Below are 26,101 nucleotides of genomic sequence, written 5' to 3' on the forward strand. Positions count from 1 at the left end.
CTGTCTAATATTTCCCAAATGTATCGACCCACAAAGAATCCCCTCCCAGGACACCCATGCGGACTCAGTGGCTTTAGATTTGAACCAAGGCTAGCCCACACAGGAGAGAGCATCTCTGCACTTCCTATGGAGGACCACCATTCCAGCCAAGCAGTCAGAGCAGCAGGCTCGGCCCAGACTACCCCAGGGATGAGGAGGGGAACAAGGAAAGTCCAAGTTAATACAGCGTGTACGCTGGAGCATGCTCATGTGTCAGAAAAATACTCCACCTCAAGAACCCTTAAAGCAGAAGAAATGATTACATCAGACAGATGTGAATAAGGACAAAAGAGCTCATTCTACACCAAACATACTCAAGAATACAGTAAAAATGGTAAAACCTCACCTGGTAATTCACACCAGGTGAGAGCCTATAAGATTACATATTTTAGCACAGTTTTATAGATATGTAAAATGCATTCATCTGAAGTGATGATTTTGGAGAATTTCACCAAATATAATCACGCCACAATGAAGACGCAAGCCATCCCTCCCCACCAAATCTCCCTGTTCTTGACAAAAAACCTCTCCTGGACTCCCGCCCCGGGAACCACAGACTGGCTGCCACACAGCTAAGTCTCACCCATGTGAAAACATCCTTTTCGTGTGTGGTTCCATTTGCTCAGCACTGTCCCCTTGGGACCTGGTACTGCAGGTCAGTAGTTTTCCTCTTCAGCGGAGGTCTGAGCCTGGGACTGCACAGGCCCTCGGCCCTGTCCACCTTGGCTTTGACGCCATGCTTCGCTTGCATTTCCAGTCTTATGTCTGTTGTTTGTTGTTTGTTTGTTTTATTTGCATTTTTACTCCTGTTTCTTTACCTTTCCACTTTAAACTAGTTTTCTAATTTACAGAGTGAGGGTTAGGTGTAAGTGAATAGGATGTGCAGAGTAAATGTAATGCACCCACCCTCCAGAACTGTACTGTCCTTGATGGGCTATGAACCCCTACCTCATCCTACAAGAAATCTCTTGTTCTCAAGACCTCTGTGAAAGTGCTGAAGCCCTTTGCTGCCTAGCTGTCAAGGGCACACTTGTTCAACCTGTTCTGCCTGGATCCTTGTTGGAGGAGGCAGAGGAGAGTTTTTTTCTTGCTTCTGGCTACATTCAGAGAAGCTCCAAACACTTTAGGAGGCCACCACACCTTCTGACTTTTCCTAGTCTGGGGCTCAAATATCAGGTCCAGCTCCCCTAGCTCTGGCTCACTAGGGTGCCAGGACAGCCACAGGTCTGACAGACTGCAGACAACCCACTCTCCCTTTCCTTCCAGGCACCCCAGGAAGGGCAAAGCCTCAGACAGCTCTGAGCCCTTAGCTGAAACAGGCTCTTCCACCTTTCCCTGGAGTGACCAGGGGTCCCAGGTTTCTGGGGACTTGGGCTGTCTTTGCTCCTCCCCTCTGGGGCAGTGACTGGGTAGGAGGACAGTGTGGGTGGGGGATTGAATGACAGGGAACCAAACAGTGTGTGAGTGCAGCCACGTCACAGCTGAGCAATTTCACTTTCTTTTTCCTCCTTTTTGGAGGGCCCTGAAAGAGTTCTCTCTGAACTTTCCACAGGCTCAAAGGTGGTGCACTCCTCCCTAAGCCAAGTTCAGGGCACCCTCGGGGCTGTGTAGGGGATGGCAGGAGAGGACAATGGATCCAGCGGCAGGTAAGTCCTTTCCCCTCTCCTTGTCCTGTGTCTCTGCTGAGATCAATGTTTATATGTGCTGCTAGGACCGCCCGGGCCGGGCGCACAGTCCACAGACATGTGAGACAAGGAGATCACAGGAAATTAAGAACTGGGATAGCAGTTTTCATCACATCTCAGCTGTCCTCACTTCCTTTCCTTGCTCCTGTCCCATAGCTGGGCTGACACTGTGGACTTCCTGGGAGCTCTTGCTGGAGTGACTGGCTCACTGGGACTCTCACCTCTCATCTCTTCCTAATTATCATTCTAAAAGACAACTCTGAGCCTGGTGATGGTCATGCACCTTTAATCTCAGCACTCAGAGGCAGGGGAAGGCGGATCTCTGTGAGTTCCAGGACAGCCAAGACTGTTTCACAGAGAAATGCTGTCTCGAAAAACAAACAAACGAGAGACAACTCTGTCTAAAAATGACCATTTATAAAAAGTTCAAACGTGATTGTGACTGTTGCCAAGCTTTTCTCAGACTGCAGTTGAGGACAGTTGAGCTCTGAGCCCACCTGTGTGGCTTAGTCAGTTCAGGAGTTAGAGCACCCAAATGGAGGAAGTGAAAGGTGATGGAGACCAATGACTAACAGAAGCAGGTGGGGAGCGGGTGTTGTTTTTATCCTTTTTTTTTTTTTTTTAAATCTGTGCTGGTTACATAGTTGATTAGAAATGGATTGAAATTATATTACACACACACACACACACACACACACACACACACACACACACGCACACACACACACACACACACACACTGCAGGAGGACTGGAGAGATGGCCCAGTGGTTAAGAATTCATACTGCTTTAATAGTGGGCATGGGTTGGGTGCCCAGCACCCACCCTGGGGCTTCCAACTGCCTCTGGCTTCAACTCCAGGAGATCAGACATCCCCTTATGTCTTCCATAGGCACTGCACTTACTTACAGGAAACACACCCCAAGACAGACACATAATTAAAAAGGAAAATAGAACAAATAAGACAAAAGTGTATGGAGCTAATCATCCTCTAACAGAGACTTAGTCAATGCTACTTCTGGTCCTACAGAAGTCCTGAGAAAGCATCGTTTCTCCAGTGAAATTTGGTCAAATCCACTAGTGATACCAACAGCTTGCTGTCTTTTTTTGGGAATGGGGTGGTATTAATTACTGGCTCTGTTTCTCTAATACAAGCCTGTCAGGCGATCTGTCTCTCAGAGCATGAGTTTTAGTAGTTTCTGTTTTTTAAGACATTTGGTCATTTTTGTTGATATTGCTGTTGTTGTCAAATCTGCAGATAAAGGGATGGCTGCTCTATTAGTCTTTGCTGTCTTTTCATGTCCGAGGAATTTACAGCTTGTGTCTTTAGGTTTGTCTTTTCCTTGTTAGACTGACTGGAGATATACTTAAAAAAAGATAAAGATAATAACTTTATTGATCAAAGGAGTGGTTTTTGGTGTGGTATATAATCATACTGTTTTGGTGTATGTATAATGCTAGCTTATTTTAATTTTATGGATTTCTACTTGAATTTTTATTGTATCTTTTGTTTTCATTGGGATGAAGCTGCTCTCCTTATTTTTCCTAGTTCTTCAGAAGATTTTCACATGGACCCCGCTCAGCTTCTGATATGCACATTTAGTGCTGTACATTTCCCCTGGGCCTTCGTTGTATCTCAGCTTTAATCGTTTTGTTTTTAACTTCAGGCTTTAGATGCAGGAGAAAGGGCCACATTTTTACCCGTCTACACCCACAGTTTTTTTGTTTTTTCTTTCATTGCATTCATTTATTGTATGTGTGCAAGTGCTGCAGTGTGTATGTTGAGGTCAGAGGACAACGTGAGGGAGTTGGTTCTCTCCCTCCACCATGTACATCTTGGGGGGCAAACTCAGGTCCTCCTTTAGACTCCGTGCTGGGCCTTTATCTACTGAGCCATTTCACCAGCTCCAAAGTGGCTCTCTTTTATTTACAGTATTAGTTGCCGTTTTCAAATGTATCCTGTTTTAATTGTCACATGCAGACCGTTCACACTTAGGCTGGTTATGAATACAGGGCCACAGCTACCACATTTGCAAACATTTTCATTTCCCTTTTCTTGGCCTTCCTTTCTTTTTATGTCTTTTGGTTTTAGTCAACAAGCATTTTATGATTTTTTTCTTAACTTCCTTCATTACTTTTTTTTTTATCTTGTTTTCTTTTTCTTTCTCTCTTTCTTTCTTTTCTTTCCTTTCTTTCTTTCTTTCTTTCTTTCTTTTTTTTTTTTGCAGTACTAGAGATTGATTCTGGGGATCTTCTTGGGAATGATTTTTGAAGAAACTTTTATATCTATGTCTGTTGTTTTTGCTAAACAATGTGGGTTTTTCCCCCGACTGCTCCTTATTTTGTGGCATTTGTAGTTAGTTTTGACACCTCGGCACTCTTGGGTTTCTGATGAATTTGCTGCATGTCTCTAGTTGGGTCGCAGCATCAAGTGTAAGACTGAACTGTTTAAATTATTTCTGTGAAATAATTCAGCTCTAACTCCAGTTTTCACTCCAGTTCATGCATGAGGAGCTGAGCTCAGCTCTCTAGAACCCACTTAAAAGCTGGATGCCCTGGTGTGTGTGTGTTTAACTCCAGAGTTAGCGAATGGACACAGTTGGATCCCTGGAGCTCACTGGCCAGCTAATCTGGCTGAATGAATGATATTCAGGTCAGTGAGAGACATTGTCTCAAAAAAGAAGGTGAGAGTGACTGGTCCCCTCATATCAGGCACATGCACATGAGCACATCCACACATTCACACACACATCCACACAAACACACACACACACACACACACACACACACACACACACACACACACACACACAAACACAAGACCTCCTAAAAGTTTAAGATAAAACTTATTGCATAGTTTTGTTATATTATTACATGTTGAATATAGGTTCTTTTTGAAACAATGCTTTTCAAGATGTTTGGTATAAAATAACTTCGATACCTTTGTGTTTGTTTGTTGCATAGTCCTGACTAGCCTGGAATTCACTATGTAGACCAGGCTGGCCTTGAATTCATGATGATCTTTCTGCCTCTGCCTCCGAAGTGCTGGAATTAAAGGTGTGTGTAATCACATACCCCACCCCCCCTTTTTTTCCTTAAAACTTATGGAGAACCTCCAAAGCTAGCTTTTTGAGTTAAATCTAATGAGATTTACCATTAATTATAAATTAACACTTCAGACATTTAGAATATTTATCCTTAAAAGTAGTAGCAATGGATTTATAATTATCACAAGTAACATATTTTTATGGAAAGTATTTTCTAAAATGAAAATAAGGCGAGGATATAATCTTGCTTTACCTTCTTGCAAATGCCTTTACTCTCCTGCTCAGGGAAAGTCACCAGACTGCCCTGTTTACCTCCATGTTCAGTCTGCTGTGATGGCACAGCCCAGGGAGCCTCGGAGAATTCCACTGAAAACTTTTGGGAGGAGGAGAGAGATAAGGGGCACACGGTATCTCAGTATTAGTCTGAGAATAGTTTATCCTCAGAGACATCTGAAAAAGCCCTGAGCAATGTCAGAGTTCCTCAGACTGTACCTTGAGAGTCTCCATTCTCAATTATTTAGCATTTAGGTGGCATTTTAAATGCAAAAAAAAAAAAAAAAAAAGAAGCTGTACCTCAGTGACAGCACCAGCTGACGTGCCGGTGTGGATGCAGCATGTCTCACAAGACCCCACCTCCAGATGAAGAGCCATAGGCAATTAATGGCTGCTGAGAAACGGAGAATCAGTCAGTATTCTCCAGGGATAACTGAGTAACAGAGTTAGGTTACCCAGTCCCTAATGCTCAGCCCTAAACACATATGCATAGGAGCAACACTAAATGAACTCAGCAGATTCTATCTGTCTGTCTATCTATCTATTTATCTGTCATAATCTATCTGTCTGTCTGTCTGTCATATCTATCTGTCATATCTATCTATCTGTCTGTCTGTCCTATATCTATCTATCTATCTATCTATCTATCTATCTATCTATCTGTCATCTATCTCTGTATATGTATTTGTATAAATATACATGTAATAATAATTAAAGAAGGTATTTGAGGGGGCGTGGGGAAGGAAAGCATGGGGGGTCTTGAGAGGAAAAGAGAAGAGTAGAAATGAGGTAAATACAGTATTCATGTATGAATTTTCAAAAAAATTATAAAATTTTAAAGTAAGCAAAAGGCAAAAAGAAAGATGTACCCTATTTTAATTTTTTAGTTTTATTTTTAATTAATTATTTAGGTTAGCATACAAAACAACAGTCTCATCGTGGCATCTTCACACACGTGTCCCACTTTTACTCGCCCCTCCCCCACTGGCAGGAGCCGTCTCTCTCCTTCTTCCCTGTGGGTTTCTGAACTCAGGTCATTATACTTGAGGGCAAGCACTGTTACCTCTGACCCTTCTCACCAGCCATCCTGCCATTTGCTTTGTGGTAGAAATTTGCTGGTATTGATCTTTATTTTTTCCCCCATTATTTGAGACAGGGTCTTTTTATATAGCCCAGGCCAGCCTTGAAATCACTAGGTAAGTGCCTCAGTGGGTAAAGGAGCTTCCCAGGTAAGCCAGGCAACCTGAGTTTGATGCCCAGACTCATGAAAGAGTAAAAAGAGAGAACCAACTTCCACAGAGTTGTCCTCTGACCGCTACATGTGCTAATACTGTAACAGTACTAATACTAAGTAAAATTAAAGAGACAGTAAATCACTATGTAGGCCATGATGGTCCTCCTGCTTCAGCTTCCAGGATGCCATGACTAGAGGCACTTGGACTCTGTCCAGCTCTCTTGCTTCTGTCACTGTACTGTGCATCATAATTTGTTCCCGTCTGCCCACCAGAATGGAGTCGACAACATGAACAAACAGCTCCCATGTCTCACCGGGCTTCTGGGCCTTCCTTCCCTAGAGGATCCTCTCCCTGGACTCTGTCTCTGGGCAGGGAGCAGCTGCCACCTGAGATGTCAGGCGCGGTAGCAGAGGGCAGCACGGTTAATTAGTGCTGGTTCTGAGCTGCTAGAGAGCGCCCCCATCACTGCAAGGAGGTGGGGAACACGGAGGAGAGAAGAAAGCATGTGGAGCAATGGAGGAAAAGCCACAGAGCGTGTGTGCAGGCAGAACGTTTTCTCAGTCCTGGATCAACTACTTATCAGTTTTTTTCACACATGAACTGGAAGAAGAGGGTGCGCTATTGGTGAAATTATTAAGGCCACTCCACGTAGTTAAAAGGAAGATTTATTTAGTGGGTAACTTACAAATGAAGGGATAGGTAGGTCGCAGGGTCTGTGGAAGGTGTATCGCAGTCCAGCGCTGTTCTCTGGAGCTCTGCTCGGTCAACCTCCACTGTCTAGGGTCCAGGAACAGAGAGCGCGCTGGCCCATCCAGGTCTCGGGTCTCCAGACGCCTCCCTTGGCCCCACCTTGTAGGCGTGACAGTTGCCGAAGCCTCAACGGGGGTTGGAACTTCCAGATCAAAGCTGGAATGGCTACCCACTACATCATGCGGTTGTTTTTGTTTACTATTGTTTTGACATTTTTTTTGACCCAGCAGTCCAGAGGTTGTCTTTCAGTTTTATTTCTGTTGCTGTGATAACATACCCTGACATAAAGCAGCTTGGGGGAGAAGAACTTGTTAGCTCCCGGGTCTGGGTGACAGTCCATCATTGCAGGGAAGTCTAGGCAGGAACTTGAAGCAGCTGGTCATATCCACAGTCAAGAGCAGAGGGACATGAATGCGAGTATGCCTGTCAACTTGTTCCCTACACTTAATGCTTCCCAGGATCCCCTACCTAGGAATTGTTGCTGCCCACAGTGGGCTGGATCTCCCCTTATCAGTTAGCATAATGAAGACAACCCTGGATAGACAAACCCACAGACTACCTTAATCTAGACAATCCTTTATTAAGGCTCATACAATCCTAGATGATTTTAGAATGTGTCAGGTTAACAATCAAAACCATCATGTTGGGCCTGGTGGAGCATGATTTGAATCTCAGCACTCAGGAGTCAGAGGCAGATGAATCTCTAAGGCTAGCTAGCCTGGTCTACATAGCAAGTTCTAGGCAAGTCAGATTAGAGGTGATACCCTATCTCAAACAAACAAAATCCAAAGTATCACAAATTGCATCACTGTTTTATATGTTTAAAGTTTCAATTTTTACTTCAAATTTTTTCTTTTAGTGGACCATCCTTCATGCCAGAAATTACCCAGCCATTGGTAACCTTTTGTAAACCAGTTTTTACTTCTTCCTGGAATCTATCCCTTAGGGCAATCACAGAAGACCAGAGCAAAGAGGAGTCGGCCAACTATGAGCGCATGTTCAAGCACTTCCATGAAAATAAGGTAGAAATTGCCAGTGCCATCACAAAGCCGTTTCCTTTCTTTATGAGCCTCCGAGACCGCGGATTCATCTCTGAGCAGAAGTTTCAGGTACGTGAGGAGAATGAACTCAGCCCTGACAGTAAGCCTGCCCTGGCTGTGTTATGCTGAACCTCTGGGTGCAGCCAACAGGCTGAAGGGCCTCCAGGGAGGAGGGACCTTCTCTTCTTGGAAGTCAAAAGTGAGAGGAGAAGCGGGCATCACAGGAAACATTCACATCCATCGCTGCTGTAACCGGGGCTGAGGTACATGGTGACAGCGGATGGTATAGGAAGTGGGAATGCACTAAAGGGCGAAGCACCTCAGGTTTCCTTGTGCAATGTAACAAAAGAAACTAGAACGCGAGCGGACACGTCCAAGAAGTGCTTCCTTACAAAGCCTACTTATTCCAAATGCCGGAGCCTGAGAGTTGTGAAAGTCACAGGCAATTAGGTCGCGTGAGAACAGAACTAGAAATCATGCTCACTTCTGTCTGTCCCAATTGTTCCTGTTCTTCAGGCACCACTGAGGCCCTAGAATGTAGTAAAGGACGGTGATGGGGTCCCCTGGGGATAAAGAAGTCAAGTCCTGTCTCCTTTGTGTGTTGTCTTTGCCCTGTGGCCAGGATGCTCACTTTGTTGCCTTGAGCCCTGCAGACCAGGTCAGTCTCCAGGGAGTTACTGTCTGGTCCCCAGACAGCCTCTCATGGCCTGCTAGGGCAACAGTGGAGCATCTTGGCAGGGCTCTTACAGACACACCATTTGATTATTCTTCAGAACTACTCTTTCCTCTCAACTGTGTGTTAACATCAGAGATGCTCTGGATAAGCAAGGGTCTGTTATTACAGGGAGGACATGTAAAATGTCACCTGATGTATGCAAAACTCAGACACTTCACAGGAAATCAAATGGTGTTTGAACCAGTCTAAGCCTCTAAATCCATTGTGACATAATTCTTCATTCAATATTTTTAAGGATTCTCAAGAAAGGTGTCAAAACCTGGTCCCAGTGGGCAGAGTGGTGTATGACATTCTTAGTGACCTACAGAACAAGTTTAGCCTGTCGCTTCTGGAAGTGATATTCAGCAAAACGCATCTGAAGGCCTACCCAGACTTAAAGGAGACTCTGAGAAGCTTCCTAGATGGTAACTATAGCTCTCACCTGCTTCATGGAATTCAAGACAATTTCATTCACTCATTCAATCACTCATTCATTTTTTTTTTCATTGACAGTTGACATATAGTTTACTGAGGGACTATGGCATGCCAAGCACAGGGGGAATATAGGAAACACATGTGGCCCATGTAGTCAGGAGCTTACGCATAGGACAAGTAACAGAGTTTCTTGCTGTAAAACACACTATGAATGGTGAGTTTCCTTAGAAAGGAGTGGTTTCTCTGATACTTGCAGACATATCCAACAATAAAAATATGTTCCTTGTATCAGAAAATGTATCATTCAGTAAAGTCCTACATCAACTTCCTTCTTTGAAGAATAGAGAAATCACAAGGGAAGCCCAGCTTGGGCCCAGGCATCAGAGAGGGCAGCACGTGTCAACTTAGAATGTGAAAAGAGGGCGGACTTTTAGAACCCAGGGTCTGGCGTGTTGCATGAATGTGAAGTCATCAGGTGGGCAGAGAGCAGCCTCTGTAGGCAGAGAGCAGCCTCTGTAGCTCCCACTGGTCCCCTGTGGCCTCATTTTTCCAGCTCCCCTTCCTCTAAAGGTCTTTCCCTTCCAGAAAGTACATCCTCATCAGACTTACTGTGCAGGATGTGTCTATGTTTTCCTTTTCCCCTGGGTCAGGTCTCTCCATTTGTATCACTTGGTCACCTTGAAATGCAGCTCTGAAGGTCCGGAGTTGTCACCTGGGGGTCACTGGCAGCCACTTCCCATGTTAGATTTTAAAAAGCAGGTTTTTATTTCACCCACCCATCCTGCCTAGGGGAACGCTGCTTCCTCTTCAGGACTGTACTTCTCTGTAACCAGAATGTCTTCCCTTCAGTTCAAGCAAGTCTCTCTGTTTCTCTATTTCTCTCTCCCTACATTCCTCCCTTTTTCTTCTTTCCTGCATCCTTGAAAGATGCTGCCATTTCCCTTCCTCCTTCTCTCCATCCCTCCTTCCTTCCCTCCCTCCAGTCTGTCTCTCTAAAACTGTCCTTCTCATCCAGAACCCTGCCCTTCTGTCTTAGCTGTGCACATGTAAAGTGTTTTCTGCCTGTGTTCTCATCTGAAATTGGTTTTTGCTGTCCTCTGACAATTTCGAAGAGGTACAAACCATGATTGCTACCTCCCGACTGCCTGTCTGTCTCTAACTTTTCAGGATACCGGAAGGGCTAGCAGGTTGCACAGAAACCGGAGTCCAGTGTGCAGTTGGATGTGGAACTGTGAGATGTAGCTCAGCTCACACTTGAGATTCCTAATTGCTTTTTCCCCTTCTCACTGGTTCATGTCTACTTCTATTACCTAATTTGCAAGGAATCAGCAACCCAGCCGAGGTTCAGCCCCGACTCAAACCTTGAGCAGGCTGGTCATAGCTTGCCAAAATCTTGTTTCTACATTGAAGGTGTTTCTGCAGATCAATTTATTTATCTCCACAAGCTTACAAATTAAGAGGGACAAATTCTGCTTCATTCCATTTTATATGTAAAGTAGATGCATAGATGTATGTAACTTTGTCAGGCCAAAGTCAAGCAGGAGCAAAAAACTGGCGTCCCTCAGGACACACTGTGGTGATGTAGTCTGAGACTGGCAGAAGTTCTGGGTGGCCAGGATCACTGAACAGAGTTCTCATGGGAGACCTCGGACCTGAGGAGTGTACCAAACCTGATACAAAGGAAAAACACACAGAGAATTGGAGCCTGTCACATGGAGATAAGCACTCTAGAGCCAAAGGAAGTTCAGAGATGCAGTAGGATGTGCTAAAAGAGCATCGAGTCAACAAGGAAGAAAAGGGCTGAGGCATGTGCGATGCTTTGTACTGTAGAGGAACAGCATCGGGGACCAAAAGAAGTAATAGGGGTGAACAGAGAGAAAGGAGACAGAGCAAGGCTCTGGGGCGTGGGGTGAGTGTCCCAGACGAAGTGAAGTAATTTACCTGTGTGCTGAGCGCCAGAGCTCAGAAAGAGTGCTTGGAGGTTTCTGCCTCATTGGGTCTGATTGTCATTGCCATGTTTCTCTTCAGTTTCCAGCAGTCACAGGACTCCTCAGAGGATGAATGGAGAGATGTTGAAGAGAGGCCCGGACTGCCAGCATTTGTTAAGGAAGGTGATTATGGTTTTAGATTACAAATTATCTCACTGGTACTGTTTTCTTGTCTTTACCCTTCTCTCCTCACCATCCCCAAGAGGTACACACACACACACACACACACACACACACACACACACACACATACCCCTCCATACACACACACCTCCACACACACACACACCACTCCATACACACACCTACACACACACACACACCACTCCATACACACACACACCTACACACACACACACACACACACACCACTCCATACACACACACACACCCACACACACACACACCACTCCATACACACACACACCTACACACACACACACACCTCCATACACACACCCCTCCACACACACACACACCCCTCCACACACACCCCTCTATACACACACACACACACCTCTCCACACACACACACACACCCCTCCACACACACACACCTCCACACAAACACACACCCCTCCATACACACACACCTCCACACACACCCTTCCATTACACACACACCCCTCCACATACACACACACCTCCACACACACACACACCCCTCCACATACACACACACCTCTCCACACACACACCCCTCCATACACACACACCTCCACACACACACACACCTCCACACACACACCCCTCCATATACACACCCCTCCACACACACACACACCTACACACACACACACCCCTCCACACACACACACACCTACACACACACACCCCTCCATACACACACACACCCTTCCACACACACACACACACCTCTCCACACACACACACACACACCTCTCCACACACACACCTCCACACACAGACACACACCTCCACACACACACACCCCTCCATACACACACACCTCCACACACACACACACCACTCCATACACACACCCCTCCATACACACACACCTCCACACACACACACACACCCCTCCATACACACACACCTCCACACACACACACCCCTCCATACACACACACCTCCACACACACCCTTCCATACACACACACCCCTCCACACACACACACCTCCACACACACACACCCCTCCACACACACACCCCTCCACACACACACACCCCTCCATACACACACACCTCCACACACACACACACACCCTTCCACATACACACACACCTCTCCACACACATACCCCTCCATACACACACCCCTCCACACACACCCCTCCATACACACACACCCTTACACACACACACATACACCCCATACACACACACCTCCACACACACACACCTCCACACCTCCACACCTCCACACCTCCACACACACACACACACACACACACCTCCATACACACACCCCTCCACACACACACACACATGCTTTTGTTCAACTTGTGGTCGCTGTCCCCAGTGGGAGACAAAAAGGGAATAAGGGTGAGTTCTTAATAGATGTGCTCCTGGGTAATTAAAGAGTACAAAGTCATAAAAATGAAGATTAGCAGCAGGGGCAGGAGATTCCTGAGCAGACTTGAGTTTATCAAAATCAATCTGGTTTTATATATAGTCATGTGTCACTTAACAATGGTAATGAATTTCTGAGAAATGTGTCATGAGGTGAGTTCTTTATTGCGTTGACCCTGTAGATCCCAGCGATCAAGTCACTGGTCATATCAGCCTATGTGATGTCTCTCTTATAATGTGGTCCATTCTGGATTAAAATGTGTCACATGAATGTAGTCTCAGGATGGAGTTTGATAAGAAAGGGAAAAATTTAAACATACTTGCTAGAGATCATATAGGAACAATGAAATGGGGCATTAGGAGAAATGTAATGGAAGTGGGTATAAAAATAAATAGATGATTGGAGAAGAGGTAAAACTTTGTATATAGAGAAAAAGACAGAAATGGGAAGATATGGCAACAATTAACAAGAGAAAGTCAAATCGATAAGCTGCATAAATAGATGCACGGTGCGAGACAGCAGTGTGGGCAGGGTGTTGGGGACGGGGCCAGGCGAGCTGACCAGAGAGGTTGGCAAATCTCGGAGGTGCAAACATGCTCACTCTTAGGCAGTGACTCGATACTTTGTCAGCGTCCAACCTATTCACATCAGGTATGTATTCAGGCCATACCAATGTCGCTCATGTTTTTTTTTTTTTCTCTCTTCAATGACCCAGGAATCTTCTTTCCAGTTGGTTGCAGGAGGAATATCAGAAGTACAGAAGGTGATACAGATTTCAATGACCTGTTCTCTAAGTCACTTTATTTCCGTCATCACAGAGAAGAACCTCCATTCCTTTTACTCCCTTTCTTGTTCACCAATCCATAATCCATGAATCCACTCACACATGTACAACCGTCTAGCTATTCATCCACTGCCAGTCTATGCATCTATCCATTCATTCATCCATTCACTCACCCACATACCAATACAGCCACCCACCTGACAATAGATCTACCCTATTAGATAGATATCCACCTATCTATCCATTTATCCATCCTTTCAACCATCCATTCTTTTCTTCTCTCCCACACCCCTCACAGATGGCCAGATGTTCAGTTTTTGAACTTTTTTCAGGAGACACAAGCAGTATAGAAATCTAAATTCAGGCTGGTTGAGATTTTCTTGAGTACAGACCATACACCAAGAGAGGGAAGTTGAGAACCCTAGATGGAGCCATCAAAACTGGAGCTCTGAGTGATTGCCAGTTTTACCTAAATAGATATGGAATCCTAACATAGCCCTTTGGGGTACACTGCTGAGGGGGGCTGACCACCTTAACCTACCTTTTCCCTTAGTTAAGCTAGTACGCACGTGAGAGTACAATTGCAATTGAGAAAACTCTGAGGAGGACTTTTGAAGAGGACTTGGCAAGGGAATCTCCTCCTTTGTCCACAGGGAACAAAGCCTTTTGATGACATAAAAGGACGATGAAACAATGTACAGGAATGGCAGAAATGGAATGTTTAGATTAAAATTTGAGTTGCAAAAATCAGAAACAGCAAGCTAACTAAAGAGAACAGACTGAGCTAGAGAAATTGGAGCAGTGAGGGGAAAGAGCTAATCTCAACCATGAAACAAGGTGCAGAGTTTAAAATGTGGAGAAAATTCTGTAAAGGGGAGATGCTACTAAAGAGTATATGACACAGAGAAAAGATAAAGAAGAATGAATTAAAAATCAAGCTTGCTGCCAAGCTTGATGATCTGAGTTCGATCCTCAGGACTCACATGAAGGAAGGAGAGAGCTGATTCCTATAAGTTGTCTTTGTGACCTCCATGTATGTGTCATGGTATGTGAGACACTCTCCCATCTCCAAATAAACACAATAACAACAACAACAATAGTAATAACAATTAAATTGTTGAGAAAAAAATTGAGAGCAGAAAATTGTCTTCAGAGAAGAGAGAAAAGATTGAGACATTGAAGGGCCTGAGTTACTAGCCAAAACTAACTTCTGGCCTAAAGTGAATGCATTGGCTGTGAGTTTTCAGATTGTGATGTCCCCAACTTTTAAAGTGGTATTGGAAAACATACCAGGGCAATCAGTTTCTCCCAGGCATTTTTATCTGCTCTGTCTGTAAGTTAATGATCCCCAAACTCAAAGCCCCAGACTTGCCTATCAGCTTCCTCATCTGCAGGCCTGAATATCTTCATACAGCTCTCTCAGAGACTCCTTTATCCAGATGTTTTTCAAGACCTTCAGTGTATGACACTTTCAAAGTTGCACATAATATCTGTAATGACAGTGGACATGCCTCCTCTGCTGGTGTCTGTTTCAGCGTAGGACACTATTTCTCCATCCTCAAGCAGAGTTGTTAATGACTGCCCCTCCCCAATGTAAACCAGTCTTCCAGTCTTCCCCTGAGCCCTGTCCATTGTTTTCTTTCCCAACAGAAAAACCAAATCAAATCTTTTTCTTAATTTAACTTATATGTATGAGTGTTTTGCCTTCATCTAACATCTATCTATCTATCTATCTATCTATCTATCTATCTATCTATCTATCTATACCACATACTTGATTGTTGTCCAAAGAGGTCAGAAGGTGTCAAATCCCTTGGATCTGAAATGGCAGATAGTTGTGAGCTTCCATGTGGCACTGGGAATCGAACCTGAGTCTCCTGGAAGAGCAGCAGGCACTCTTAACCACTGAGCCATCTTTCCAGTGCCCCCCAACATACCTCAGATCTCTTGTTTTTACCTTAGGACTACAGAAACAGCTCTTAGTCTCAGGTGCCTTTTCTCATTCAGTCTTGTTCCATCAAACTCATTTTCTCCAATACAACAAGACATTCAGACATGCACTTGGCATCCCTTACTCTCCTCTTTAGTTCAACAACTTCCTGCTGTCATAGGATTGAGTTCATTTTCCTCCCTAAAATTTCCAACGTCCTATCTGCCTCTCTTGTTCTTCAAGAGAATAGTTTGTATAAAGCTTTTGTAATTACTTTGATTCCCTGGTTCATCTAGGATCCTTTGCCTTTTGTGGGAAACAGTGAGAAATACTTGTGACTCCTGTTTAGAATAACCTGATTCTTATGGGTAGAATATGTGGATTTTTTATTCACGTTAAAGTAGTAATAACTGGGGAAAGACGGCGCCTCGCTCTTCCCACTATTTGTGTTACACGGCCCATGTTGTCATTTTACTGCCTTGTACTCCTTATTTTCTTATATTTCCCAAACTTCCTGGTTCTGCCTGAGCAAACTGAGGTCACTCTGTATGGTTTGTTGTATCCTTGTTTCTTTTCAGCATCCTGCAGTCCTGGAAATTCCCAAATGAATGATGAGCAGGCAGAGGAGGTGCCTAGCCTCTCACAATGCAACGGAGGAGGTGAGTGAGCCTTCATTTGCCAGTCAGCTAGTGAATCTGTGAGAGAGAAAGTGCTCCCCCAGCCTGTTCATTTATTTATTTATTTATTTATTTATTTATTTATTTATTTATTTATTCATTATGTGTACAATGTTCTGCCTGCATGTATGCCTGCAGGCCAGAAGAGGGCACCAGATCTCATTACAGATGGTTGTGAGCCACCATGTGGTTGCTGGGAATTGGACTCAGGACCTCTGGAAGAGCAGTCGGTGCTCTTAACCTGTGAGCCATCTCTTTACAGTCTCAGAGAGAAGAAATCATAGAGGCAGAAACAAGGGTCAGAAACAAAGGGGAATGAGATGCTCAGAGAGGGAAAAGATAGGTGGCCAATCTTCTGCCTCTGGCGACAGAGAAGGAGTCATGTCAGCTTCCACTTCAGAGTCCCCAAACAGAGACATCCATTCTAGGAGACACCAAGCCAGCTGGACCTTCCTGGTTGTCTCAGATGGCTTTCCTGCTGTGATTTCCCTTGGCCATCTGAGTCTGTTGAGTCTCATTCCTTTCTACAGAAGGAAGTAGTTCTTGTGAACAAATGTTTGATGGACAAGAGCCCCAGGATAACTTACCCCCATCACCACTGAGTCCCGAAGCAGGTGAGCAAGGCTCCTTGTGGCTGTAGCACTGAGCTCACGGTTTTGGTACTGGTTGTTGCCATGGATCAGTCAGCTCCCCAGATCTACTCACCTTCTCAGACAGGAGTATCCCTCCATCTTAAAGGAAGCAAGAGACTCTGGAACCTTCTTCACACTTCCAGTCTCTGATTTCCTGTTTTGCTGCCAGCTGGAAAAAGCTTCCCTGCTTGTAAAGGTTCATTTGATTAGAGCAGGCCTACCCTGAGGCCTGCTCTCTCTTAAGGCCAGCTCTGCCACATGACCTAAGCTAAGCACAGGAGTAACATCTCATCATGTTCATAGTTTCCAGGATTGTGGAAGAAGCTCTTAGAGAACCATCTTAGAATTCTCCTTACCACCAGAGAGCTCAAGGCACCCCATAGAAAATTAATGTCTGGATAACTCACTGATCTTCTCAAGCAACATTACAGGGCCAACAAACAAAAGTAGACCTTGAATGGACTAAGACGTGAACAAGCCTTTAGGAGAGACAGAGAGACTACCGTGGGGAAGGGATGAGGGCCCGCATCACACCTAGTCCGGGGCTGGTGGCTCAGGCCAATTGTACAGAGACATGCACAGGTGAGCCTTTCAGGACCTCTGAAAGACATCTGTGTTCACTTAACCTGGCAGTTCCTTTGTGGAAAGATCTCAACCTCAAGTTTGAGGGGTTTTGTCAAAGAAAGCAGTGTTCCCCAGAAAATGGTCTGGACTGAGAGCTACTGGTGGGGACGTGGGAACACTGGAGACCTCCTCTCTTGTTTTATCGGGCTACTTGACACACATGTGAAGTCCCCCCATTGTGAGGTGGGATCATTAGTGAAACCTTGCCGTTTATTAGAGACAAGAGGTAGAGTCATTATGAGAATACAAGAGGGAAGTGCAAGTTCTGTCGTGGTGGATTGTGGCGTTGAGAAAATAACCCCATGATTAACGGAAAGAGGATGCTGGGTTATAGCGGTAAACTGTGTGTTGTCATGTGTGGAATACTGATGTTCTTGAGAAAAATAGAGGCTAAAAAGAAACATGTGATTGATTAAATGACAGTAGTTGACTCAAAATTACATACACAGTGAGAAAAATGACTTATTTCCCAGATACCATGTGTCTTTGTGAATGTCCCAAGACAGAGTAGGACCAAGAATCTTTGCACAGTTTGGCTACCCCCTGGTGGATCCACCTTTATTAGCTTTTGAGACCAACTTGGCTTAAGGACTTGTTAGACCTTTTTCTCCATCTATTTTATTGAAGGGAGGGGTCATTATCTTCCAATATTCAGAAAGAATGGGAGAATCAGGAACAGACACAAGAAAAAAGACTTTTTAAAAGTTGATGAAGCGCCGGGCAGTGGTGGCACAAGCCTTTAATCCCAGCACTCGAGAGGCAGAGCCAGGCGGATCTCTGTGAGTTCGAGGCCAACCTGGGCTGCCAAGTGAGTTCCAGAAAAGGTGCAAAGCTACACAGAGAAACCCTGTCTCAAAAAAACAAACAAAACAAAACAAAACAAAAAGTTGATGAAGCAAGAATAAACATAGAGTATTTGCTAAATGCTGTACCTTCAAATCAAGATAGCAATTTCTTTACATTGAATTGCATATGCATTTTAATTAACATAACTCAGAAAAAAGAACACAATGAAACAAGTTGCTGTTGAGACTGAGTCACTTGGCAGTGGTTCAGGAACACTATCTGAGTTGTGCACAAGAAGTCTAGAATTCACACCTGCAGGGCACTCCCAGCAGGTCTTCAGATGATCTTGGTGGGAACACTGTACTTAGAGGTCATCACTCCCACGTCTGAAGCTGAAAGCTTGCTAAGTGAAGGCCGTGGTGGGAGTGGGAGACACTGTGTGCAAAGCATGTGGCCACAGCTCTTTTCACCCGGAGCTTTGAGAAGCAGGTAGTTCACGGGCTATAGACTTTGCAAAATAGAAGTGCTTAGCACAGGCAGCTATGGGACCATCACCCAAGCGTTTGGAGGATGGCTGCTGCTGATTGGCTAAATTTCAAATTTGTATTGCTGCCTCTCATTGGCTAGATTTCAGAAGCATGGTTAACGATTAGCTAGTCATTGGCTAATTTGGGATGGGTTTGAAACTGGTAAAACTAGCAAAAGTTATCCTTTACTATTTTCAAAGAATAGTTCTATTCTTCATCATAGAAGATAAGAACTTTAAAATTTTACTTATAGCTACATTTTCCACCTTTAATTTGGTGGAAAAATGGAAAATAAAGTACATGTTGGAAAGAGAACAGCTCCGTTGGATCCTGGGTGTGATTGCTAGAGCAGGTTTTGCTTGTTTCTTAGTTGTTATTGTTTTTTGTTTGTTTCCCCAGAAAATATCTCCTCTTTTGTTTCTTCCTTCAGAATCTGGCTTGCTGTGTAGCCAGACAACAGTGGGATCTTAGTTGTCTGTCTCAGGATCCACGGACAGCAATCGTTTGGTTAGGATTACTATCCAGAGCACTAGATCACTAAGTGAATAATGAAAGAGGTCAGAAGAGCTTGCTTCTAACCTGCTGTCCCATGAGAGACATGGTGACCATGCCCTAAAATCATCACACAGATGCAGTTCTGACAAAGAGGGCAAGACAGGAGAGGAAAAAATAAAAAAAGAGGAACTGAAAGTCAGACAAAGGGAGAATGTAAAAATACTTTAGAGGAATAAGAAAAGGGGGTAGATCAATAGAGATATAAAAAGATCATTTGTCAGGAACTTAAGATCACAATAGAAGTTCACAGTTCAAGGCTAGCTTGGGCTAGAGTGAGTTCAAAGCCATCCAGGAAAATTAGTTGGCACCATGTCAAAAAAAAAAGGAAGCATAAAAGGACATGTGAGGGTGTAGTCCAGTAGTAGACTGTTTGCCTAGAACAAGTGAGGCCAAGTTTGGTCCCCAGTATTGCTAAATTAAATAACAAACCAACGCCCACAATGTTGGCCCAGGAGCAGAGCAATCCACAAGTGGAAATGAGGCCTGTTCCTGTGTCATGTGTTCCCCTGCATACACTCGAGAAGACCCAGAAGCAAGGATGGGAAGCAGCCGAGCAGGTAACTAATAGACAAGCCTGTACAAGGGTCATGGGTTAGGCATGGCTCAGTGAGTACCACAGGCTCCAGCTTGTGGTCCAGTTCATCCCTGAATCCAGTTCTCTGCATTTGCCTGTTGGGAGCTGGAGAGAATCAAGAAACCTTTACAGAGTCACATTTAAGAGGACAGAGTCAGTTGATCACATGTGGATGAAGTACAAGAAATGTACTCTTAAAACTGGCACTTACCTTGACTGCTCCCTTGATGTGCTGAATTGCACCCATCCTTCCCTGCCACCTAAGACAGCAGGTGGACCGCCTGCAACTGGATGGCATTGCTTTGTCAGGGCCCTAGAAAGGACACTGTCCAGTGTGATCTGCTGCTGGTGAGGAGGGAAGAGTCCAAGCCAACTATTTTCAACCCAGTGTGTATTTTCAACCGGACTCCTCAACTATGTCCAATAATTAATTAGAGCTTGCCCAGAAAATTTCCTACAAAATTCTTATTTTATCTGTGCAAAAATATGTCAAGATTCAAAATGCCCCATTGGGGGTAGAGGGCCAAAATGACCAGGGCCCTCCCTGGATTCCTAGTTCTCGGTTCAGTAGCCTTGGGGTCTTTAGAAAGAGGAAAGGAATGACAGTTGAAACTTTGATGTAAGCAGGGCCTTTGCAGTGTGATTGGCCCCAAGATTTGTAACTTCTCTTCATTATTTCTTCCCTCATTGCCATTCATTGTTTTCTAGATACTGTGGAGACTGGAAACAACACTATTGTAGGAAAATCCAAGAGGAAGAGAAGTAAGGAAACAAATGAGAGTTTATGTGCTTTTGATGTTTCTGATAAGTTATTTACTGCTAGAAATATTATTGTTATTGTGTGTGACAATGGGGTAGACTGTGGTGACCTCCCCTGAGTTCCTCCTTGCCCTTGGAACCTGTTATCTTAATGACAAAGACATTCTACACATATGATTAAGCTAGGGACCTTGGTAAGTCATTGTCTTTGACTGTTGGTGTAGGAGTGATCACTCTGATTTTATGGCTCTGAAGAAGTGGGGAACCTTCTTTGGATGGTGGTGCATGCCTTTAATTCCAGCTCTTAGGAGGCAGGGACAGGCAGATCTCTAAGACTGAGGCCAGCCTGGTCTACAGAATGAGTTTCAGGAGAGCCAGGGCTATATCCTGCCTCAAAACAAAACAAAACAAAACAAAACAAACAAACATAAAAAGTGGGGAACTTCTCTCAAATGCAAAGAGAGGAAATGACTGTGGAGGAATAGTCAGAAGGATGCAATACTGGTGAGTCTGAGGATACAGAAAGAGACCAAGGAACATGGGTCACCTTGAGAAGCTGGAAAAGGCAAGGAAATAGGTTCTCCTCTAGGAATGGATGAAGGGCTGTGGACATCTGGACTTCAGCCTGGTGAGGCCCATATCAGATATCTTACATAATTGTTAGATAAACTTGTGTTGTTTGAAGTTACTGAACGTTTGGTAATTTGTTCCAAGAGAGGTAAAGAGTGGTCCATATTTTGGAATAGTCAGGAACTATGTAATAGTGGCCATGACAGTGACTGACCACACGTATTAGAGTGGTCTCATAAGATGGTATTGCTGTGTGGGGTTGCAGTTGACTTAGTCTGTAAGTACATTGGTGGCTGCACAGTGACAAAGGAGCCTAACAACACATTTCTCAGAACATACACCATTGTAAGCAGTAATGAGTCAGCTGAAAGTGGGGTATGGCTCCACTACATCCCAAATACTCAGAAGTAACACTGGAGCTAGGCAATGAGGGGAGACTGAAGAATTTGTCATTTGTCTTTTTTTTTTTTTTTTTTTTTTTTTGAGACAGGGTCTCACTGTATATATAACCCTGATTGGTCTGGAGCCTGCTGTATAGATAGACCATGCTGGACTTGAAATCACAGAGATCTGCTTGCCTCTGCCTCCTGAATATTGGGATTAGAGGCAAGCCTCACTCAGCTGATGGGCCCTTGAGGAGGAATTTCAAATGCCATGGTAGAAAAGTCTTGGAATGCCTCAAGCAGTGAACTGAAAGACTCAGTGAGGACTCAGGAGGAAGTGGAGAGTACTCTGAAGAAAACCCACTGGAGTATTTGAACGTGTGGCCATGTTCAAATGTCTTTTGCAGTTCTTATTTAAGATAAAATTTATAGTAAAAGGCACAAATCCTAAGTACACCCTTTGATGAATCCTGCTAATTAATTGCATTATTTTTACAATAAAAAAAATCTTATTGAGACACACACCAAGAGCATAAGCCTTTGAAGGCTTTTATGCTCTTTCTTCCCACTACCCATCAAGGCAGTCACTTATTCTTCAAGGGTGATTTAATTTAGGTTGATTTTTAAGTGCTTTATAAATAAGATGTCTCAACATGTTCTTTACTGTCGAGTTCTCATCCCTCCACAGAACGACTTTGCAGTCACCTCACAGTGAGGAATGCAGTGCCAATTGGCTTCTTTTTATTGCTAAGGAGTACATACATTGTCTGAATAGCCCGGATTTGTTTGCATGTTCTCCAAATGTTGGACTCTTCAACATTTCCAGCTTGGGATATTTTGAAGACGCTGTTAGTAGCATCCTTGTAGAAGTCTCTCTGTGGACCCATGCTTTCATATTCTTACAGAAGCATCTAGGAGTGACATCTGGTATACAGGAAAGATGTCTTCTTGTCCCTTCACCAAGATCCATAAGGACTGTGATTTGCAGCAGGTCAGGTAGAAGCTGCACACGCAGGTCTATGGTGACTAAAGAGCACAGTGTGCCCAAAGTCCCTGTCTGTAACTTACAAGGCAGCAGTGTCAAATGCGACCTTTTTCATGTGGCATTTAACAAAGTTTATAGAGTATAATTCCTGATTGTCTCTGACAGATCACTAAAGTGCAGCTCTCTGTGTTTGTGTGAGGGAGATATGTAAACAACTGGCTTTCACACAGGTCTTAAGAAAACATGTCCCTAGAAAAGAAATGTTTGTAATAGTTGGGTACCCCTGAACAGGACATTCTTTAGTCACCATGGACATAGATGGTGCCTCCAACATGGCCTGGGGACAGCTGTGAATCTGGGTTCCAGCTCCTTGCACCATGCCTAGTCCTTGATTGAGGAAGGGTTACTGAGTAGGGGGTGAGCATCCTATTCACTCTCTGCCCATGACCTTGACTGAGTGGCATCACCTCAGCATTCTCAGTGGGGGAGAGCACACCAGTGTGAGGGTCTGCAATTCTGAAAGAATGTCATCAATGCTCCTCTTGTCCCCAGACCTCTTACGTGTAGGACATGGAGTTCTGTTCTTATTTCCTTCCATAAAATCTACATGTCATTCTGGGGACTACACTTTCACCTCTTGTTCAGACCATCTCTTTTTCTTGCCCAGACCTTCTATCCAGGGGCCAGAAAGAAGAAAGACAAAGAATTTCCATAGACTGAACCAGAATTAGACTGGAGTCCTAGGTACCAGAACAGAATCCTGAGTTTCAGAGTAGGCCCATGTGTCACCTGTAACTCTCTCCCTACTTCAGTAGGTCAAGGCCCAGCCATGGGCATAAGGCTATCCTCTGCAGGACAAACCCAGTGTCAGCCTCCATTACCAGAGATGGGTGCTACTCAGTCATAGAGTATTTCCACAGTCCACAGCCCCTAGGAAAGGTATCAGAACCTGCCAATCATGGCTTCTCGCAGGACTGAAGAAACAGTCAGCCCAGTTGGTTAAGTTCTACCAGCCTGATGAGTGGGCACATCTGCTTTCAGTTCTATGTAGCAGAGAAACTATAGTATCAGATGACATGGGCATCAGCTTAGCTGATCTAACTGAGCCGTGTCCAGGTGAATCTTGATGGAATTTCTCAGAAACTGGTTTCTAGCTTGAAGTAGACTGGACAGCAGAAGTACCACTGTGTAGGTGGAGTTTTTCATTGGGACCACCAGCCAGCTCCCAAATACCCACACAGAGACTTAATATTAATTATAAATGCTCAGCCAATAGCTTCGGCTTCATACTACCTAACTCTTACATTTTAAATCAACCCATATTTCTTATCTGTCCTCTGCCATGTGGTGGTCCCTTCTTTCAGCACAGCATGTCCTTCTCTCTGCGCCTCCTCAAGACTCCCCAAACTCCTCCCTTCTTCCCAGTGTCCTCTTAGTCTGGTTCTCCCACTCAAGCTCTTCCTGCCCAGCTATAGCCCAGTCAGCTCTTATTTAACCAATGAGAGTAATGCAGATTTACAGTGTACAAAAGGATTGTTCCACAGCACCTCTGGGTGGGGTGCTCCTCAGCATGACATCTTTCTTGGAAGAGTAAAGCAGTTTTGGTGCTTCCTTCCTTGTCAGTCCTGGAGTCTGTTGTTGACTCACCACAAAATGGGCATCTCAGGTGGGGAAAATCACAAGGCCTCCCTCTGTGGGTCAGGCCTTCACTTCCACCTAGTAGAATTATAGTCACAGGCTGCTCCCAGCCAATAATAATCAGTGAACAACCAGACAGACCTTGTCCCAGACAAAGTGCAAGGCAAGAATTGACATGTGGTGTTGCCTTCTGATCTTCACATGCATGCGCTGGAACATGCATGGCTGCACTCATATACACACACATGAACATGCACATTCACATCCTATATATCAACACACCCAGATTAATAAATATTAATGATCCATTACTGTCATCATTAGACTGACTTTCCATTCCCTCAGAGCTATGGTCACATGAATTTGGAAAATTCAAGAGAAAACAAAACTGTAACAAAAAGATCCTACTGGGCTTCCTTAAAGTTCCCCCACTCCCATCTTGGCCCTTCCTATGCTGGATTTAACATGTGATGGGTTTCATGCTTTAACTTTAGAGAACAGAGTTTTTTTTTGTTTTGTTTTGTTTTTGTTTTTGTTTTTTGTTTGTTTGTTTGTTTTTTTTTTTGAGACAGGGTTTCTCTGTGAAACAGTCTTGGCTGTCCTAGAACTCACCTTGTAGACCAGACTGGCCTCGAACTTACAGAGATCCCCCTGCCTCTACCTCCTGAGTGCTGGGATTAAAGGAATGTGCTACCACCACCAGGAGTGATTTTTTTAATAGCGTATTTATTTTTATTGTATGTGCGTTGGTGTTTTGCCTGAATTTTATATCTGTGTGAGAGTTTCAGATCTTGGAGTTACAGGCAGTTGTTAGCTGCCATGTGGGTGCTGAGAATTGAACCCGGGTCCTCTGGAAGAGTACTCAGTGCTTTTAACCACTGAGCCATCTCTTCAGCTCCAAGAATGGAGATTTGTTTTTTAAAAGTCTCTACATGGAAGTTGAGAGCATTCTTCAACTTCCAGGGTAGCATGGTCTCTGGCTTGAATTTTCACAGTAGGTACATGCCCTAACACTTTTCATCCAATCAATCTCAGGCATGAGCAGGAATTAGCTTTCCATTCTTCAAAGGTGTTCAAAGGAAGGTGCTTTCCAATAGCCTCCCAAGGCCATAGCCCAAGATGCAGGAACAATTAAAATTTAGCTCTGTCACTGACCTCCGCATGACTACATTAGTTGTTAAGAATTTTGCCTCATTTCCAGGATCAGAAATTTGAAAACAGTATCTGAATATGGCTGGCATATGAGGCATAGAGAATTACATTTTATGTCTCTAAATGATTAATTTTATTCTTTTTATTTTGAAGGAAAAAAGAAAGGCCACAACTGGTCAAGAGTAAAATGGAGAAGGCCAACAAGTAAGTAAGCAGAGGGACAGAATTACAGCTGTTGAGTTTAGTAGGATATGGCCTGTGAGTTTCTGAGCCATGACAGTGTGTGTGCGTGTGTGTGTGTGTGTGTGTGTGTGTGTGTGTGTGTGTGTGTGTAAGTGAGCTGTGAGATGTGCGTGTGTGTTGTATTCACACTTGTGCATATGGGTACACATACTTGTACCCACATCTATAGGCCTGAGCAGGATGCTGAATGTCCTGCTCTCTCACCCTCTACTTTATTCCCTTGAGAACTGTCAGTCAGCAAACCCCAGCGAGCTTCTTGTCTCCAGTCCCTTAACACTAGCATTAGAGATGCACACATACGTATTTTTACATGGATGTTGGTATCTGAACTCAGGTCCTCATGCGTAAACACTAATTGCACTTAACCACTGAGCAACCTCCACCCTCCCACAAAAGTTTTATAGCTACTATAAGACATGGGTTAAGATGCTGTAACAAGGGTCCCGACATACAATGTCTTTTACAAGTGGTTTGTTTCTCGTACATGTGGTAGTCCAGAGGTGCTGTCATCCGCAGTACATAATTTTTATTGGTTTGG

The 26,101-nt window shown here is 44.2% G+C and overlaps 1 protein-coding gene across 1 annotated transcript in view; it reads left to right on the top strand.

The window, feature by feature from the left end:
• Window positions 1–1,485: 1,485 nt before the first annotated feature.
• The window catches only part of LOC114697859 (nuclear body protein SP140-like protein), a 49,770-nt gene continuing 25,154 nt past the window's right edge, over window positions 1,486–26,101 (top strand). Inside the window, 10 exon segments of the mRNA XM_037210036.1 lie at window positions 1,486–1,685; window positions 7,975–8,137; window positions 9,040–9,208; window positions 11,247–11,282; window positions 11,285–11,329; window positions 16,037–16,117; window positions 16,666–16,749; window positions 19,712–19,816; window positions 20,542–20,595; window positions 25,474–25,524. Coding sequence (XP_037065931.1) covers window positions 1,654–1,685; window positions 7,975–8,137; window positions 9,040–9,208; window positions 11,247–11,282; window positions 11,285–11,329; window positions 16,037–16,117; window positions 16,666–16,749; window positions 19,712–19,816; window positions 20,542–20,595; window positions 25,474–25,524 — 820 coding nt within the window. The 5' untranslated portion in view covers window positions 1,486–1,653.

This window comes from Peromyscus leucopus, chromosome 13 (assembly GCF_004664715.2).
Source record: "Peromyscus leucopus breed LL Stock chromosome 13, UCI_PerLeu_2.1, whole genome shotgun sequence".
NCBI lineage: Eukaryota > Metazoa > Chordata > Mammalia > Rodentia > Cricetidae > Peromyscus > Peromyscus leucopus.